This window comes from Chelmon rostratus, chromosome 23 (assembly GCF_017976325.1).
Source record: "Chelmon rostratus isolate fCheRos1 chromosome 23, fCheRos1.pri, whole genome shotgun sequence".
NCBI classification, from domain to species: Eukaryota; Metazoa; Chordata; class Actinopteri; order Chaetodontiformes; family Chaetodontidae; genus Chelmon; species Chelmon rostratus.
This window is the reverse complement of record NC_055680.1, coordinates 10,594,036-10,614,031: the sequence shown is the minus strand read 5'-3', so window position 1 is coordinate 10,614,031 and position 19,996 is coordinate 10,594,036. Positions and strand designations below refer to the sequence as shown.

General features: G+C 41.3%; 1 protein-coding gene across 1 annotated transcript; it reads left to right on the top strand.

The window, feature by feature from the left end:
* The first annotated feature begins 17,306 nt into the window (after positions 1–17,306).
* LOC121626821 (G-protein coupled receptor 26-like) lies at positions 17,307–19,996 on the top strand. The gene is made up of 3 exons (XM_041965508.1): positions 17,307–17,977; positions 18,097–18,210; positions 19,759–19,996. Exons 1-3 carry the CDS (start codon positions 17,307–17,309, stop codon positions 19,994–19,996), a joined length of 1,023 nt encoding a protein of 340 aa, XP_041821442.1.

The window sequence follows — 19,996 nt, the reverse complement described above, 5'->3', positions numbered from 1 at the left end:
ATATGCACTTAATGGCTACACACAATATTATTATTGCTAATAGACAGAGGCTAAAGCTACTTCCGTCTCAGTTGTTGCGTACAAAAGTAAGATTTGTGCTTTATTGTTTGTATTTTCAAACAGTAGCCATGTTTCACTTTTGACATTTTATGAGAAAAGGCTTGTAGGACGAGGACTAATCAGTGTTTGCAAAGGTAACACTATAATAATGAGTTTAGTTACGGTTGTTGGAGTAAGAAAACGCTCCCAAATCTAAGACAGTTAGAGAGTCGCTAACATTAGCCTCTGTGCGGAAAATACTACGTGGTGGTCATGAAATTTTACTTACTTATTTTACTTTTTTTTTTTTAACATAATCAGTAACCCCATATATATAACATGTAGCATTGCCCCTGGCCTTGAATATAATGCTGGGTTACTATAGTCAGCTGATTAGCTGGACATGCTAACGTTTGCAACGTATGTGACAGCAGACACTGTTAAATCCGTACATGTTAATGTGGAAAGGCACACTTACAATTCTGCTATCATTTTATTAATGTTCATAAAGTGATTTTAGTGTTTATATTCAAGGGTTGGTTCATCGTAAGTATGAAAAACATATTTGATCACTTCCTTTAAATGTTTTCATTAGGAATATTTCATCTGGAGAAAGATTATTCCCAGTGGGTTTATCACTACAGGTGACCACTCTAATGTTACAGTTCTATAAATCAGTTAGTGCAGCTTTAAGTGGACAGTATGTTTTTGTTTTGTTTTTTAATTCAGCTAAACCAACTCTTGATGGTTTTCAATATGAACAAAATCAAACATATGCAAAAATTTGCATATGCAAATTTGCAAAAAAGCGGTAACCTTTGCTTGAACCTAAGAAGATGGAATGTAATAATGAACTAAGTCCTGCCACTCCTAGTCCTAAGTTTATTTATAAATGTATTTATTCTTTACTGTATTGTCTTTTGTATACAGTACTGTATCCCTTTTCATCTGGTGGAGCTACACATTGTGTGGAGTACCTTTCACTACCTGAAGAAAAATCTGTAATTATGCAGTCACTTTTGGCTTGACAATGTAGGAAGTCCTAATAAAAGGTATATTACAAAAAGTTTGAATTATTAAAACAGTGGAAATGAAAACATTCATATGAACCTTTTTTAACTTCTTCTATAACTTACTTGAAAAGAAAAACTCCTGGAAGGATTTTCCAACCACAACAAAGTCCACAACAAACCTTAAATCCTTTCCCCACTTGAAATTCGATAAGTCGAGGATGATATTCTCATCCAGGCACCCGATCAATATCTCAAAACTGACAAGCGGATGGTCACAGCTGATAACAGGCTTCTAGTCTTTTTTTGTTTACTGTACCTGCAGGAGCACCCCCCCTTTCACCCACTGCACCTCCCCCCGTCCAGCAGCCACTGCCTCGACCTTCCTCATCACCTACTCAGCCCTGGGTGACACTCAGAGATAAGGGTGTTGGGCTCTCCGGCTGTCATGCCTGGTGAGAGAGAGAAAGAGAGAGTGAGATGGGAGGGGAAGGTTTGTTTGGAAATGTTTCCATTTTGACATTTCGCCTTTCAACACGAACTCCTTTTGAAATTCAAAAAGTTTATCAGTTTACCAGTGGAGAGCTGCCAAGCGGGGAAGGATGCGGCTTCTTTTCCGCTCAAAGCTGAAATTACACAAAACACACATGGCATCAACCCACTAAGATTTACATGGAGCAGAACACAGTATATATTGTGTTTATGTGTATATTCTTTAATTCATCTCATTTATTCAGCTTGATTCGAGAGATATCTTTTGCAACAGGATCACAAAACCATAACTTTTACTCACAGACTGATCCGCAGCATCAAAACATATTTTTTCGCTTGTTGAAACTGCCACCAGGGAGCCAATCCACGAATTAATATTAGATGAGATGTTAATCTAATACTGTGTTCCGTACAAAATGCGCTGCCACACACAGTGTAAATTCCCACTCTCCCAGTCCTTTCCCTCACTGCTTATCAGATCAAAATATAGATTTGCCTCTTTCATGTACTATCAAATTACCGCCTGTTTCAGTCTCACTGACTGTGGAGTCTGGGGAGTGTGAAAGTGCTGAGTGATAAGGTTACATGTTTACATGACAAATTTCTATCTGTAAAATGCTTTCTGCTTTTCCTTTCACATGACATATTCCTTGATCCGACTGAGCCGATTTTAGAACCAGATGCTCCGAGGCTGAAAAACATAAAACTATGATTTGTGTTTCACAGCACAGATATTTCCAACTGTCTTAGCATTAAACAGAGACTTTGTGATGCAGGCAGCCGACATCCACAACACGCAAACTGACACTAGCTGCACAGCATTAGAGGCTGAGGACAGAGGCTAATGGTTTCTCATTTGGCTTGACTTCACTGTTGCATCAACAACATCAGAGATGACGCTTTAATGACTCACTGCTGCTTCCTCACTCATAATTTATCATCTCATCACACACCCACAGGTTCTGCTTTTCCAGGTTTGTGGTAAAAAAAACTGTTACAAATCCACAGATTTAGACCGAGTGAGAGTGGTGACGGTAGATGCGTGTGGTGGGCAGAGCTGGTCATAAATGTAAAAGGTTCACTAAAAACTGTTGCCCAATATTTATAGTATTATTACAGTAGAAAAACAAACAAGATTTTTTGGCGTTAATAGATTAGAAGTAGTTGAAGGAAGGCAGAAAAAAAATAGCTGAGAAGACAGAGATGGGGGATGCTGAGGTCCCTGGACAAACTTGAATCAGCTATGCAATAACATGGTCAGCATCTTAAACCAGTCTTAGACCACATCGAAGCACCTGAACAATGAAAAATGCTAAATTTCACAGAATATCCCTTAAATAAAACCTCTCTAATAAAAAATTGTGTCGACTGCTGTGTGAACAAGCTGTGCCAGTTCATCAGCACCTTCCTTAATCAACTAGCATTTAATCACATTTCATTTAAGTAATTCAAGATTAAAATAACAATAATTTTGACTGAACCACATTGCGTCATTCTGGTGGGACAGCTTTCTGTTGCCGGCAAACATGAAGCAATATGGCATAAAAATACGCTCCTTTGCTTTCAGTGTGACATCACACCTTTAGCTGATCACCACATGAAGAAACGTTTAAGTGCTGTGAGCATCGAGGCCCCGCGAGGTAGGCGACTCACCTTCACAAACTCGCCAAAGTGGAAAAAGAAAATGCATCTGACCAACATAAGAGCAGCTCGGCGGCTCTGATGTGAAGTGAAAATGGGGGTTACCATAGAGGCAGACCTGAGAAGGGGTGTCGTTACCATGGGCGACGGGCCGAGGTGACCCAGATGGCACAAAAGCAGCTGAGGCTATTGGATCACTGTGCTTTGACAGCTACACTTAGTCCGTCTGATATAATCCAGAAAAAGGCACTGATACTGCATTACCCAGAAGCCAGTTGTGGTCACACTCCTGACTGAACCTACACTGTACTGCTGTGCATGAAAAACAAAAAAAGCATCAGTGTTTACCTTTCATCAAGCACAGCCTCTCCAAATACAGTGCTGTATTAACTGTGCGTGTGTTTGCTTGGAGGTGGGCGCTGCTCGTAGCCAATAAGAAACAGTGAAACAGATACATGTGGCTGCACAGGGGAGGGCGAACGGTGTCAAAGACACAGGAACGCAGCCATGACTGCCGCTGTGCTGTTTGTTTAATTAAAGCTGGAAACTGAAGCACACATTTGATTTAGATATTAATCGTCTGAAGGTCCTGTTTGTGCCACAGTAGAATAAAATCACAGCATCTGTGAAGCAAGAGCCACCTTTGAAGGAACAGTTCGACATATTGGGAAATATGCTTTTTCTTGCAGTTAGATGAGAAGATCAATAGCACTGTCAAGTTTTCAGATCTTTCGCTCAAGTGAATGTAGTAATACGACAGTGTTGTAATACTCAACTAAAAGTCCTGCATTTAAAATCTTACTTAAGTCAAAGTACGTAAGTATTAGCATCCAAACATACCTCTATGGCATTGTGTTGCCCTCAGGCAACAAACTACCTTTAAATTGATGCAACTTGATATCAAACCTAAATGTGCAGGCATGAGTATGTTAAGAAGTATGTTTGATTGTTTAAAGATTTTGTTGCTATTCATATACTAAAATTGCAGTTAGACCATTTTTGTTTAAGCAATTTCATGCTCATGTGTGTAGATGTGCTTGGATGCATAATTATGACCTCAGTCAAAATTTGTATGTTACTGTCTACTTCCAGGAAATGGACACAAGAACATTTTACCGGTGGAAGGAACATGATCGAGCATCTAGGGTCATTCCCTCTGACAGTGAGGACGGCGAGCTTGAGGAGAGTCGGGGAGACTGGATCCCTGAGTCGGGTTTGAGAGACAGCAACGAGGTCAGTAGTCAGTCAACAGAGAAACATGTGTGTGTGTATGTGTGTTTGTTTGCATGCGTGTCAGCGGATGAAGAAAGGTATATGACACATTCATTGATCTCCAACTCTGTTTCACATCTGCCAGCAACTGCTTCCTGAGGTTCCACACAGAATAGGAAATCAGAGTGCGCTTTGTCAAAAAGAGATAAATATATATAAATATAATAATAAAATATGTTATTGCTGGATTGTAATTAGTGATGCATTGATGTGTAAGCATCACAAATGTTGCAGCCGTTAAAGATGTGGCTACTTTATTTACTGCTGGGTAACAGGTAGCATTATAGCACTACATTATAATTTATTAGCTGATTTATATTTAGTCTTAACAATTTGAATCATATGGACAAAGGACAGGGCTAGCCTGACTATCCAATGTTCAAAAATTAGCCTAGCAACACTAAAGCTCACTAATTAGAGACACTATATCTCATTTGCCTAATCTGTACACAAAAAGTAATGTAAAAACATAAATCTTCCCCTTCCTTTTCAGTGTATTGATGCTTGGTTTACAACCTGCTGGTGTATGTACTGTATAAGCTTAATATTCTCATATAAGCCTTCTATAACTGATTCAAACTAGTGCAGATATTCTGAGCAGTAAAAGACTGAAAAGTTTACAGCTTAGTTTCGCAGATTATTGGTGCCATAAGATTCGTTTTAAGGTAGTGTACATTCAAATCTAACCAGCACATGTTGAAGTATGTAGGCTGTATTTTATCCTCACGCTATGCATGCTGGCAAGTGAAAGGTTTGGGCCTAAAATATTTACTGCAGAGAGTATCTTGATTATGTCATAATACATGCTACTGTGAAAAACAAGGCCATGTAATGACATTAAACACGGTTCTTTAGTGCACAATGTAAGCATGGTGGCAGTGGCAACATCAAAATAATCAAGCGCCAAAACGCACGGATCAGGACTTCCTGTTTAGATTGAATATCCAGCGGCCTCTTCTGTAACGAGATTCTCCAAATCGCTAACATGATATCATATAAGCACCAATAGCCACATATAGCGCAAACCTGTATTATTCAAACCAGCCTGCGCGTCCACAATCAAAACAGGCATCCTCTTTAAAATGGCTGTCCTCAATCTAATCGCGTTTTGACAGGACTGTTTGGTAGCCTCTTCTTTGCTTTTAAAGACTCCCTCTGCCTCCCCAGAGAGGTAAGAGTGGGCGACGTCGGCTGAAAATAGCACTCGCCGAGAAAGGATGAATCAACGCTGCACCTTATGCTTAATTAAAGATTAACAAGAAATTGCTCGCTGGTGTGGAGGTTTCTCAAAGCCTCGCTTTACTTCTCTGATTAGGGGTTATGTAACACTTGTTAATACTGCATGGACCACACTAAAAAAGTAATGACATCAGCCAGTGTGGCAGAATCAATCCTGCCATGACAGGACGCAAAATTTGAAGCTCGCGTGTTGCCAACACATTGATTAATTGGCTGCTCACAGCTGCTAAATCACTTAAATCATACTGATTTGTGTAGAGTGTATTTGAATTAATGATGACCCCCCATGAAAAGGTTGATACAGTGGACCAATCTGTCATCTCTTTATTTGAAGCACTGACAGATGGCTTTTGTGGCTGATACAGAGTGATGTACTGCCATGCTGCTGATCCACAGAATGACCCCAGGAGCTCTCTGGTTTACAAAAAGCAGAAAAAAGATGGCTCTTACTATATATCTTTTCACTCAGTTTCCATATTTCCACAAAGTAACAGATGTGTTTGTAGCAGTTTTATATCATAGCAGAAATAACCAATTCTTCTGTTGGACTGTTATGTGTCACTTGGTAGTGGTGGCAGGTTTAAAAAAATGTGTTTCTTCCACAAAATTTTCACAAAATAAGACAAATTTCTCTGATGTATCTTAATTTTGTCTTAACATATCCATACAAGAACTTTCCGTAAATGAAATACAATCCAAAATAAGCAAAACTATTAAATCAAAATAATTGAACAGGAGGAAAAAAAAATTTCAGACATTTTTGGAACTTTTGGAACATTTCTGATATTTGCTGTTACCCACACATTTCGCCCAGAAATTTTCACCCAACGTTGGGTTCAAGATCCAATCAGGGCAGTGACGTAGTAATGTATATCATTCCAAGCTCCACCCTCTCATTCAAATATGGTCACTTCTGGTACACAAATCAGAGGGTGATGACAAGTGGGGTTTACGCAGCCAAATCTGAGTAATTTTGTCAAATATTCCAGATGCGTAGTTATGACATATACAGTCAGAGAAACTGAAAAATGTTAAATGAAATAATAGCAATTACAACAAACAACCAAAACAACACAACAAGCAAAACAAACAAACAACCTTAGCAAAAACAATAACAACGCAACAACAACAACAAAACAAACAATAGCAAGCAAATAAACTAGAAACAACCAAAACAAACAATCAAACAATGGTAACTAATGTAAAACAATAAGCAAAATAAACAAATAAACAACAGTAACATAGATAAAACAACAAACAACAGTAACCAACACAAATCAATCATCATATTCAATCATAATCAATTCATTCATATCAGACATGATTCATGGTTTTCTTTGGCCCAACATAAGGTTGAGGAGGCACCTTACTGGAGGGGTGGGGCGGCGGGCGTGGGCATTAACATGCAACAAGGCCATAAAAGCTGTATCACACATGTACAATATGGCCTCATAACCATGATTTGCTTCTTTTGCTCAGAAACCATTTTGCCTTTGATGTAGACAGGCAGGGTGTGGTGTGCTAATTAAATTTGACTGATTATCTTCTTTTCACACAGAACGGACAGCTCCTTCAGGTTCACTAAGAACACTTTCTTATTTATGGACGCAGCCAGTGGGAGCAGTTGTAGAGCAAGGAAAGATTACACACACACGTGCACACACACACACGCTTGGGAGCTGCTCAGTACAAGTGCAGTCTTGTACTTCTGGCAAGTCAGCCGTGAAGCTCGCTCACCGGTGCTTTGACGGTAGTTTTTGGAGATGGGGAGCACACCTTCTTTGTGCAACGCAATCCAGTGGCTTCTGTAGTCTTCATGTTTCCTCTGTCCAACCCTGTTGTACACCTAACTTCCTGATCCAATCTACCTCTACATAGCCTTTAAAACCTTATAAATATCCGATGACTGCCTCTGCTGTGTCAGGAAGAGTACGGTGGCTACCCTGACCCAGAGCCGAGTGTGTAGTGACTGCTTTCCTGCTCGGCCCTCAGTGACTCATGCAACTTATTAAGCATGAGTCACTACACGGCGGTCCACACCTTTAAGAGCATCCAAGCCTGGAAAATGCCTTGAAGGACGGTCGAAGCAGATGGCTGCGGATGCAGTCTATTCTGGGGCGGTGTTGTCCTTAAGGCCGATGGGTCGCGGTAAAGACGAGACGTGGATGAGTAAGAGCAGAGGTACTGTGAGATGCAGAGGCAGGACAGACTGCTACCACCGGGGATTCGGCTTTGGATCTGTGTGTGTGTGTGTGTGTGTGTGCAGGGAGAGAAGAAAACAAGAAGAGCTGGAGAGGAGTGAGTCAGTGCTTACTGTGTGTATTTACTATAGCAAAAGGCTGAGGCACAGGGGGACAGCTGGGGAAATTATAGATCTCATAATATATTCACTGGCAGTCGAGATGATGTGAAACCGTGAGTTTTAACGCTGCTCTAACTGTTCCCTTCGACAAACTTCAAAACCCACAAAGTGCTGTAATAAATGTCTTGTCTCACAGTTGATGAAAATTGATCATGTTCTTGGATAAACAGGAAATATACTTTGTTTGAATGTTATGATGCTTTGTTTGATGGCTGACAGTGAAGAGAGACAGAAATTATGGGATAGGACAGGGAATAATAAAACAATCCTGGGCCCCGTTGAGTGTTAGTTACCTTCTCTGTCCTTGCACAGCACATGCAGTTTACAGTGTGAACTTGAAATCCATATATATTTTCCAAACAATATGCCTTTAATTTATTTAATTAACTGTCAAACGATTTAATCCATTCCATATGACTTTGTTTTTTTATTTTTTTTCAAAGAAGTCTTGATATAGAGAGTGTTGCTCATGCACAGTGCTTTAATATGGAACATGGAAAATGCTAAGCAGTTCAGTTGGCCTAGTTTACTGTTGTGTGTGTGTGTTGTATGTTTACTAAGATTAAATAGTCACTGTTTGAGCAATCAATTCTCGTGTGGCATTTTGGAAAAAAACATAATTTGAGAAACTGTTAATTTTTACTTGATTTGACACTGATTTACGGCGAGTTTCACCGAGTGTAGTCTCATAAAAGCTTTCCAAAACCTATTATGTGTTTTGAAAATCACCAGGAAACCTTGGCCAATTTCTCAGTTCCAACAATGTACCCATTTCATCCAACAGCAGCAATGAATAACAATGAGCATTTATCCATTTAGTAAAACGCACACCATGAAATCCATCTGTGTCACACTGTAATGGTATAATGGTATAGTGTAATTGCAGAGGGTCATTAAACTGTGGGGTTTTGTTAAGCATGACAGTGATGGGCTCATTATTGCAAAGAGTGATAATTTACAAAGCCGTCCTGTACACTACATAATACTCTCTGTACCCAGTGAAGGACACCATGCTGGCTTTTTCCAGAGCTGATTTAACAAAATAACACCTCAAATCCATCAGCGTTCAATTTTAACATAACACAAGAGATTTTCCTTAACAACATGAAATCTTAAATTAGCTGAATTATTATTAAAATCGGGAACTATTTGATTGGAGATTAAATTCACGACAGAGAAAGTCTTGAGAGTGTTGGATATTCTGCGCTAGCTGCACTTTTCACTCAATAACTTCACTGATGGTCCACTTGCTGGGTTTTCATGGTGACTTGAACATCTCATGGTCTTCATCAGAGTTTTGCTAAGTTGTTATGGAGATATCATGGATATCATATCAACCATGGAATTATGGTCATGTGATAACAGGTCACATGATCAGCTAAGGATGTTGAATCAAGATTTTAGTCAAACTATTTCCACTGTCAATAATGAACTTTCAAGGTCAATAAACAAGCTGGCTGCTTTCCTTTGAAAGGGGTAATTTACAGAAGCACCTAAGAATTTTATCTCTTTTACTGAAATAATATTCTTGACAAATCGTCTGAGGGCAACCTACTGATACATCAACTCAAATAGAAGCCCATTGTTTACTTCACTAATAACACTGTTAACATCAAGTCAAAGCTTTCATATGCAGTGGCACATTAATCTTAGAAAGCATTTGTGATCTCTGCAAAACATCATTTCTCCAGGGCTGGGCTGTTCATTACATCCTTCCTGTAAAAGGCTTATTAAGTAGTGTTTTCTTCGTCAGTGCGCCTGCACGTTTTATGAGGCTCTTTTCATAGTTTGCTGCAGAAGCTATAATGCTCCATCACGTGCCTGCTGGCCTGCTCTGTCTGCCCACTGGAGCCCCGGCTGGCTTCAAAGCGCTCCTGTCGCCTAATGATAATGAATGCAGTGTGTCTGCTCAATGTGCTTAGTGGCTCACTGTCAATCTGTTCCACTCAGACTCAGGTTACAGTCTGCTCCTGCACTGCTCTCCCTGCAAGAGCAGCCGCCGCCAAGAAAGACAGTTTTCCCGGTTTGTTTTCCTGCGGTCACGAAACCTCTGCAGTAAGAATGTGTTTGTGACCCTGTGGTCCGAATCAAATGATTGCTCTTTAAATCCAACGCAAACACTGCAGTCAGCAGTTTGATGCAATGCTGAACTCCTGCACTGTTCCTCCCCATATCTTTGCAAAGGCATCCAGGAAGCTTGCATAATATATTTCAAAGCTTCATAAAGAAAGTCTTTGACTGTATGAAAGGATTGATGAAGAAATCAATAAATAGACTGGGCATAGCCTACTGGGTCATTAATAAAACACTAAAGGAGCCCTTTCAAATGTGGCTTTATGTGGTCTGTCCTCATTGGGTCAAAGCAATCTATTTATGCTTCTTCCTCACCCCTGCTATCTCTCCATCCACTCTGTTAGGTCTCCAGATAAAAGAGGGTTCATTGTGAACAAAGCAAAGGGTTTGACAGAGCTTTGGACACCTGCAGCGGACCAAACCATTCTGTATGTGCGGGTTCGATAAAATAAGGGCCATCTGAGGGTGGGACAGACCATTTGGTTATGGGAGGGATGAAGAAGGACAAGGAGAGATTTCTGATCATGCACACATGTCATGATCATCATTTAAGCCTCTGAATGCTTACAAAATACTCCTTGAGTTGCACGGCTACTATAAAAAGAATATAATTTCCTTGTACTTCTTTTGTTGGGTGATTAAAAAAAAAAGCAGACAAAGGAGTCTTCACAGAGTCCTTGGATGGCAATAACAACCCCCATGTAAATGATATTTACATCCACTTCGAGAGCATGTGCTGCCAGAGATGGTGCGATAACTTCCCAGACTGGGGTGTTGCTATGGGAACATGACTCATCACAAGTCTTCCTGCTTTACCTGTGGCAGCTGCACAGTACTCATGAAAGCTATTTCATGCTCCTTTTGTTTGCCAACCGCCAGTGCTGAGCCTCAATTTTCAATAACATATCATATCAGATGTCTGGGAAAACACGATGGAACCGAAGTGCTAAAAAGACTTTTGTTGCAAATTGTTTTTTTTTCTTCACAGGAGATGCTGTATGAGCACTTTTTGTGGACTGAGGCCATGATTGAATCAAAATCAGTCAATCAAGTAGTCACATTAGACCCTGATTGTGTGAGGAACAACACAGAAAAAAGATTCCCAAAATCCCAAAGAAATGCCTGTGATTAGTGTGATGAGTTTTCATTGTATACCATTATTGAGTTATAAATACTATATAGTGGGAATGCACCTCCATAGACTTCAATGCATTATATTACTCATAATTACTCATAAACTCTGTGTGCCTTATGTACACATGATTAGTGTGTGATAGTATTTTGAAAGTAGAGTGAAGTTTGAACTCTATACAGCTGTAGAGTTTTAAATTCAATGGGAGTGATAGGGCCACCATCGAAATGCATTATACAGGGTAACTCATAATAGCTAATAACCTGTGTGTAACAGTGTAGAACATGTACAGTATCAATAGGAAACGTCCTGTTGCCTGTCCTGAAATAATTATGCAGGAATTCACATAAGAGTCATTAAAGTCATTAAAAATGCTAATGTTTGCAAACAATAATGAGAATCATGCAAGAAAACGTGATGATTCATTTATGTAAATATGGTGAGATCAACAGGTTTTAATGTAATATTTGTCAGTCTTCTCTAATTGTGCAACATATAACACACACACACACACACACACACACACACACACACACACTGTAAATGCCTGGCAGACGTTTGAGCTCAACTCAGTTCTTTCTGTGTGGTGCTTCAGGTATGTTGTCATACATTGAGAAGTGTGGAGGAGGCCCATCTGTCACACCACTGCTAACCCTGTAAACAAAATCCTGAGCTGTCATTCACAACAGGCCCACGTCTTTTTTATCCTCGCTGGTTACTTCCCAGCAGGGTGCTCTGATGAGGGTGAAATATAGCTGCAATAAAATACAAAATGTAGAGCAAAGCGTGGCTCAGGCAGCATGCAGAAGGAAGATGTCCTACATTACAATGTGTAAGGCGGGAGCTGTGGTACGTTACTCCAGGTGGGATTGTTTATAAGATGGATTGCTTACTACTGGAGACTGTTTTTCTCAAAATATCACTAACCTTGAGATCAAATATTGATCTGTACATGATGGATCATTGGAGTTTGAGTGTGAGCACAGCACGCTTTGAAGGTTAATGACTCCTGACCTTGTTCCTAACCTTATTCATATCTCCATCTTTACACTGACATATGGTCAACACCAACAAATAATTGGGTCCACAAAAGTAGATCAATTACATCATGCTGTATTTTCCATCTACATAGAATAGCCATCTAATATGCTGTTACAAGTGATGTATGGATGCATGTCAAATAACCACCAAGTTAACTTATGTGCAGAGGAGAAGCAGTGAAAATATCAATTTTTTACACATTTACGCCTACATTATGCCTAAAAATAGGTTAAGAAGTGATTTAAAAGACTCTAAAGGTGATGATTGATCGGCTCTTATACATTTTGGAAAGAGTCGGTAAAAACTCAGTGTACAATCTGATTTCCGTCAGGATGTAGACATATATTGGTGCGAGACATATTGACATCACAAGCGCTTTTTGAAACCTGAATGTCTGCACAAACTCTGGCTTTGCTGCTGTAGTGAGGCCTAAATACAAGCTGCTGTTTCGATACTCTGGTTTTCTTCGGAGTGAAAGACATTTAACATTTTAACTGTATTCAGTGTGAATATAGAGACATCACATGTTCACAAACCTGCACACTGAGTAAGCTATTTGTGAGCACACCTGGAGGCAACTGAGCAGAAACACAAGCTGAGGAAATGTGTGCTGAATTAGGACCACATGGGTCCAAAGCTTTACAAATACAGTTTAAATTGATATCCTACCTTCTAGGCAGCTAATTAAGCTGATTAATTTCTTGCCGTGAACTGAAATTTGCTTCAAATAGATAATTTTGTTACTATTTAGTTAATATTAGTTTAGCTAGGTTTTATAATTATCCAAACATTTTAATGCTGTTGCGAACATGAACATGAAATATCACCAGTTAGTGGTGCATTCATACCGGTGGGAAACTGCATTAATAAAATGAATAATATGAAGATATAAGTTTTAACATATCACAAATATAGTTTAATTTTTCCTTTTCTACATTTTGCTTAAGATTTCAGGCAGTAGCATGAACCCAACTTTACTACCACCAAATAATAAGATAACTTACAAAAAAAGGAAGAAGTTAAATGAAATAAAGGTGACTAAACGCTCATTTTGGTGTATTATTTCAGTAAATTCAAGATGGGATGTTAATCTAAAATCCACTGGCATACTTTGGAAAATGGTTGAGAGCAATGCAAAAGACACACAATTTGTAGTAAATGGGTTATAATATGTGAAATAAGTAATGTATGAATGATTCAGTGGTTGAATAGCACATGATAAAGGAGGATCTGTGCACTGCATGAGTGTCTTTATTCCACGAAGCTGTCCAAAGGCATCATGTTACCCACTCGTGTATCTTGTGCTGTGACTCCGATGCAAGACATACCAACCGCCAAGTTACCTAATGCATGACCTGAGATCCCCGCCCCCCCTCCTCCCTCCTGACCTCAGGCGCTACTCGGCGCTCTCAGGACACTGTAAAGGCAGCAAGTTTAAAAAGCGCAGGTAGAAGCTCCAAGTGACATTCCAGGTACCTGGAGGGCCGCGGGGGGATTTGGTTAATGTGCCGAGATCACACTTTATCTGAACATCCAAGGCACTTCTCTCGCTGCCTGAAGGTGATTGCGACGTTGGTTTGTATGAAGGTCGGACGCCGTTATGTAAGATCATTGGTTGGAATGGGAAACTGAAAGCTTTCAGAGCGGTCTTTGTTGTAAGACTGAGGCCGTGAGGTGCCCACAAAGATCCATTTTTCTCTCAGTGTGCTTGTTTCCAGTCTCGCTCACACTCATTGTGTTGCTCTATTTGTACATTCCTCCAGAATCAATTTAATTGAACGATCTGAGCTGTCTGACATTAGGCTGTTTTTGTCGTCTTCATTTAGATAAGCAACAGCTGTTTTCATAATCAATTAATCAGTTGATCATTTTCACTCGCAATCAGTTGCTTGTTTAGTCTTGTAAATTGTCAGAAAACAGTAAAAATTGTACAACCAGACGTTGCTCGTTTTGCAACCAGCAGCCCAAAACCTGGAGATATTCTGCTTAGAATCACAAAAGGCAGAGGACAGCAGCAAATCCTCACATCTGAGGAGCTGAAACCAGATAATGTTTGCATTTTTCTGCGGTAATGACTCATGCAATCAGTCGAATATCAAAATATTTAATGGACTGAGGCAGTGGTTCCCAGCCAGGGGATCAGACCCCCACAAGGGATCACAAGACAAATAAAACAATACTTTGGTTTATGACTAGATACTTGTAAACCTACTGACATTCCCATCGGCTTCAGATATACTTTGTTTGATTAGCACTTGATTCTGTTTTTGTTACCATATAAACAAGCTTTATTTATTGTTGGCTGGTGAGACAAAAACGCAGATTTGGCCAGTCTGTGTGAATCTATCATCATAATGATAATAATTCATGTCTTGCAGTGTCTGAGTGAATCTGTTAAACTGCAGAGGGTCCTTGAGGCCTTATGGAGGATACCTAAAACCGCAGCAGCTGAATTACTCAACACACATAGAAGCATCGCCTAAAAGCAATCTCATTTGCGGTTCTAAAGCTGTGTTCAGCGTTTCGCTCTCATGCCTCGGTTAGGTAATACACCGGCGCTCAGAGTTATATTGGAGGTGACACCCCATCAGGCCTATAAATAGCTTTGCACTTTCCCCCCAGGAGCCCAGCTGTAGCTTTCTCCCAGGCATTTGATCGCTTCTTTGTGGACGACTGACATCACCTGCTGCTGCTTTGTCTCTTTGACTTTCTGACACACAAACACATGCACAACAAAACACACACCGGCACACACACACGCACCCTCAGCGCCGCAGCAGCTTCATTACTGCTGGAGTACGGCACGTGAGGAAGACTCCTCAGCTCCTGTGATTACGATGCTTCTGAGAGTCAGTCACTTCACAGAGAGTTCGCCTCCGGGTTTCCCTAAACGACATTTAATAATGACTCACCTAATTACTTTAAATATTCAGCTTCCACTGCCACGAGCAAGGCAGGTCTGAGTAAAGTGAATTCTCCACTACTGTATAACTCCTAAATAAATAAAACAGTTCACTTAATTGGATGCACAAGGCTCGTAACAAGTGGGAGTGCGAAGCGAATGAAAGCAAAAAAAAAGACATACAAAACCCCTGCAGGCTGCGTCTGACCCCAGTGAGTCACCGTCTACGCAAGCTTCTCCAGAACTGGGCATGACTCAGTAATGAGCACAAACATTTCTGAAGTGCACTCCTGCTGCCAGTTACAGTATGTTGCTTCAATTTGGATTACAGTGCTAATGCTCACAGTTTTACGCCATGAATTCAAATAAACAGCGATGGAGGCAATATGTTTTTATAGTTCAATCCCTTTTGTTGTAGTCTTTTCTTCATTCCGCAATGCCACAAGGAGATATATGGACATAGTTACTAATTTAAAACAAAAGAAATGCTTTTGGGGGACAGTCGCGTACATATCCATGTGGGTATCACTGTCTTTAAAAAGGGTTTGGCTGGTGTTTTGCTACCACCCCATTTCTAAAGGAGGTTATGTATTAATAATCAATACATCATTTACAAACATCTTATTCAAAAAAGTGTAATTACTTAAAGGACCAGTGTGTAGGATTGTAGAACAGTTAGGTTGCAGTTTGCAACCAACTGAATACCCCTTACATCTCCCCTCCCTCTCCAAGCATGGCAGCGAAAGCTCACGAAAGAAGCAAAAGGTGCTCTTGAGAGCCAGTTTTTGGTTTGCCTACTCTGGGCTGCTGTAGAAACATGGTGGAGCAACATGGAGGACTCTGCGGAAGAGGAACCACTCCCTCTGTAGATATGAAAGAAAAATGTATTGTATGGTAATTACTACTACTATTACTTCTTATTTTCAGGTCACAAATGAAAACATAATTATGAATACCTCATTCCATTTCCACCAATATATCCCTTTATGAATGTGGAGTAGTGGACATGAAAGACTTTGCACTCAAATTTTCTCTCTATGAGCACCTTTTGTTTATGCATCATGCAGGGGTGGAGGGGATTGGCTTAAGAAACTTAAGTTTCCTCATTAGTGCACATTTCTGCTGCCTGTAATTCACCTACATTTCTGTCTTCATGACCACAAACTCACACTGGCCAAACGTTAAAAAAAACCCCAAACACTTCAGGTCAAGCTCTACCAGCAGCTGGATTCTCCTCTAAATCGCGGCCCTGTTGTATATTTTTGCATAGCACTTACAAATTATGAGTGAACGGTGAATCTACAGTAGCCACGGGGCTTTAAATAATTCATTTCAGGAAAAGGATCTATGTGGCCTCTCTGGCGCGCGCGTGCACCTGGTGCCACTTGGTCACGGCAGAAGCGTCTCCAATTATCCCGGAGCGCGTCCCTCGCTTTCTGTGCGCCCTTTGCCTCCAGACCCACATTGATTTTGAGCACGGCGTGATCGATGCGGTCGACACACGAAGCTCGCACGTGAATAACTTAATGCGGGATGATCGATTTGTGTTTGCGCACAAGTGCGCGCAAGGAAACAGACGACGCGCAGAAAGAAAAGAGATACGCCAATGTATAGGAAATTTGGTGTGACTTTGCATGTTTTGTGACTAGGCTCATCCCGTGTCTCTTAATGTGATAGGGAAAAATCATCATTCACCTGAACAGGCATGCTGCAATCTCTCCTGGTCCTCCTCAGTCCCCTGACCACGTCTGACGAAGGGGTCGCCTGCGCGCCTTCCCACTGGTCGTAGCCGCTCAGAGACATGCCACACACGCCCCGCATCACTTTGCAGAGCTTTTCTCCTGCACTTGTCGGATGTTAATGGGAGATAATCGGCTCGTTTGAGGGGAGAGAGGCGGTGATGGTGTCTGCTGGGTTCAGCACGCTGGACAGCGCTCGTGGAAGTTGGGAGAGGACGGCGGCGCGCGGACACGCGGGGATTTAATTGGGATGAATTTGGGGAGCCGCCGGAGAGATGAGCGACGGGTGACCATGGTTGATTTTAAGTGCTTATTATCGACAACAGGCGCAGGCAACCCGAGAGGGCACTTTCCGGAGTGAGACATGGACTTTGCTGAAATTATCTTCGCTTTGTTCATCGTCGTGGTCGCGGTGGTCTCGCTGTTGTCCAACTTGTTGGTGCTGCTATGTTTCGTCCACAGCACCGAGATACGCCGACAGGTGCCCGGTGTCTTCACCATGAACTTGTCCTTCTGCAACATACTCATCACTGTTTTGAACATGCCAGCCACTTTGGTGGGGATTATCAGGAACCAGCAACCTTTTGGGGATTGCGTTTGCCACACGGTGAGCTTTTTGGAGACCTTCCTGACCGCGAACACCATGCTGAGCATGGCAGCCCTCAGCATAGACCGGTGGATCGCGGTGGTCTTCCCGCTCAGCTACTCCACCAAGATGCGCTACAAGGACGCGCTGATCATGGTGTGCTACTCCTGGCTCCACTCCTTCACCTTCTCCCTGACGGCCCTGCTCTTCTCCTGGGTCGACTACAGCGACGTTTACGCGTCCTGCACCTTGCAGCCGAGCGAGGAGGGCAGCGACAGGATTAAGTTTACAGTCTTCACCGTCGTTTTCCACGCCACCAGTTTCATGCTCTCCCTGCTCATCCTGTGCTTCACCTACCTGAAGGTGCTGAAAGTCGCCAGGTTTCACTGCAAGAGGATTGACATTATCACCATGCAGACTCTTTTCCTCCTGGTCGACATTCACCCAAGGTAGCTCCCCTATGCCTCATACCAGCATGTTTTCTCATAGCCTTTTCAATGTATAATTCACAGTCTTGTCACTAGTTGTGAAAGAAGAAAAAAGACTAAAAGTCTTTTGCTGTTTTCAGCGTGAAACAAAGATGTTTAGCTGAGCAAAAGAGGAGAAAGCAGAGAGCCACAAAGAAGATCAGCATCTTCATCGGCTCATTCATCATCTGCTTTGCTCCTTATGTAATTACAAGGTAAGTCCAATTGATCATAACCCCTAAATTACTGAGTTTATTGCAACTTAGGAGATAAATGTGCCCATTTAAAACAATACAGCATGAGCAGTTTCCTTATGAGTAGCCCAATAAGGTTCAAACAAAGCCTGGATATAATGAGTAAATAACCTAATTTTTGCATCCAGGCTCATTAGAGTTGTTGTCCTTCATAGAGCCATAAGACGCAGGTCTGTCAGACCATTAGAGACAATTCAGCACCTGAAGTGCACATCCACACTCCAGTTTGTCTTCAGCTAAGACCACGCAGCTCATCGTCACCCGATGATTTTAATCATTTTCATTTCTCTGAACAATGAGATGGCTCATTAGTCGCGCCTGCATCACTTAAACATGTGTCTTGCTGTGCTGCTTCCACTGAAATGCATGCACGATACAGTGTCGGACAAGAGGTACAGCACAGGCAAATAGTGGAAAAAAAATAGAGAAAACGCTTCAGGGGCCCACAAACCAGTTTTCAGCCAGATGTAGTGCTGATGATCCATCAGCTTGACATTTGTGGCATGTGCACATATGGCAGGGAAGAGGGAAGAGGGAAGACACATTAACAAGGACAAAGTGTCTGAGAAATTGGAGTAACCTCCTGACCAGGCTTAACCAGTGGGCATAACCTGAGTGGCTGTCGAAACCAAACCATCTAATCGTGATCATTCCTCCTCACGTATCTGTTCTGCTTTAATGAGCATTTATACACGTTATTCACTCTGTGTGGTGACCTTGTGCTTCAGTGACATTTGCTGTTACATAATGTTACTTTAATTAGCAGAATGGAAGGGTGAGCCTTGTGGTTCAGTTTTGAGAAAGGCATTTTCAAAAACTCTCCCCTAATATATATATCATAATTCATTTTTGTGACATTGTCAGGTTTAAGCTGTTCTCTGCTGACAACACTGAATTGCAATGCAGATCTTGACTTCTGATTTGATTTTAATGTGACGTGGAAAACTCAAGTTATCTGTGAGAAGAAGCTGATTATTTGCCCCTGTTTCACTTTATTCCTTTGTTGGGTTTTTTTTATGCAGGCATTCTGAATCTTCCATACAATTACAGTTTTAAGCATAAAAAAAAATTAAATAGTGTACCATTTGAAACCTATTTTTAGTTGGTGGATCAACAATTTTCACAATATCCACATAATTGCCTTAAACTGAATGCACATAAGAAATGACAGTGAACACACAGTAGAAGAGTGAGTCCTGTCTGCCAGATATTTCAACCAAGAGCTGCCAAACGAACAATTATTTCTACATTACCAATGTCTGTGATTGAATTATGGCACAGGTGACCACTTTGTGCAGCTCAAATGGCGGCAGAAATAAAATATGTTTTTCAAAAATGTCAGACCTCCCCTTTGACCTCCCATAATGAATTTCATACAGTCACGCTGTGTTAAAGGCTCTGTAGTTAGTATTATCTAATCATCTAACAATCTTCAACAAAGCAGCTCTGAAAGGCATCTTTTTAAAAGATGTGCTTTGTTTAGTCGTGCCTCTGCTGCCGCCCCTTCAGGTTGGCCGAGCTTCTACCCTTCGTGGACATCAACCGCCACTGGGGAATCATCAGCAAGTGCCTGACGTACAGCAAGGCTGCGTCCGACCCCTTCGCCTACTCCCTCCTACGTCAGCAGTACAAGAAAGTCCTGGTTACTGTCGTCAACAGGCTGCTCCGCCGTGACCTGTACCCCTCGTCTGGCCATAACAGCTCTTTAGACACAGAGAACGACTACTGTCTCCAGAGGATCAGCTAA

Coding starts and splice junctions, on each gene's coding strand:
- LOC121626821 (XM_041965508.1), top strand. CDS start 17,307: ATGGACTTTGCTGAAATTATCTTCGCTTTGTTCATCGTCGTGGTCGCG. Junction 17,978..18,096: donor CTGGTCGACATTCACCCAAG/GTAGCTCCCCTA, acceptor TGCTGTTTTCAG/CGTGAAACAAAGATGTTTAG. Junction 18,211..19,758: donor GCTCCTTATGTAATTACAAG/GTAAGTCCAATT, acceptor CCGCCCCTTCAG/GTTGGCCGAGCTTCTACCCT.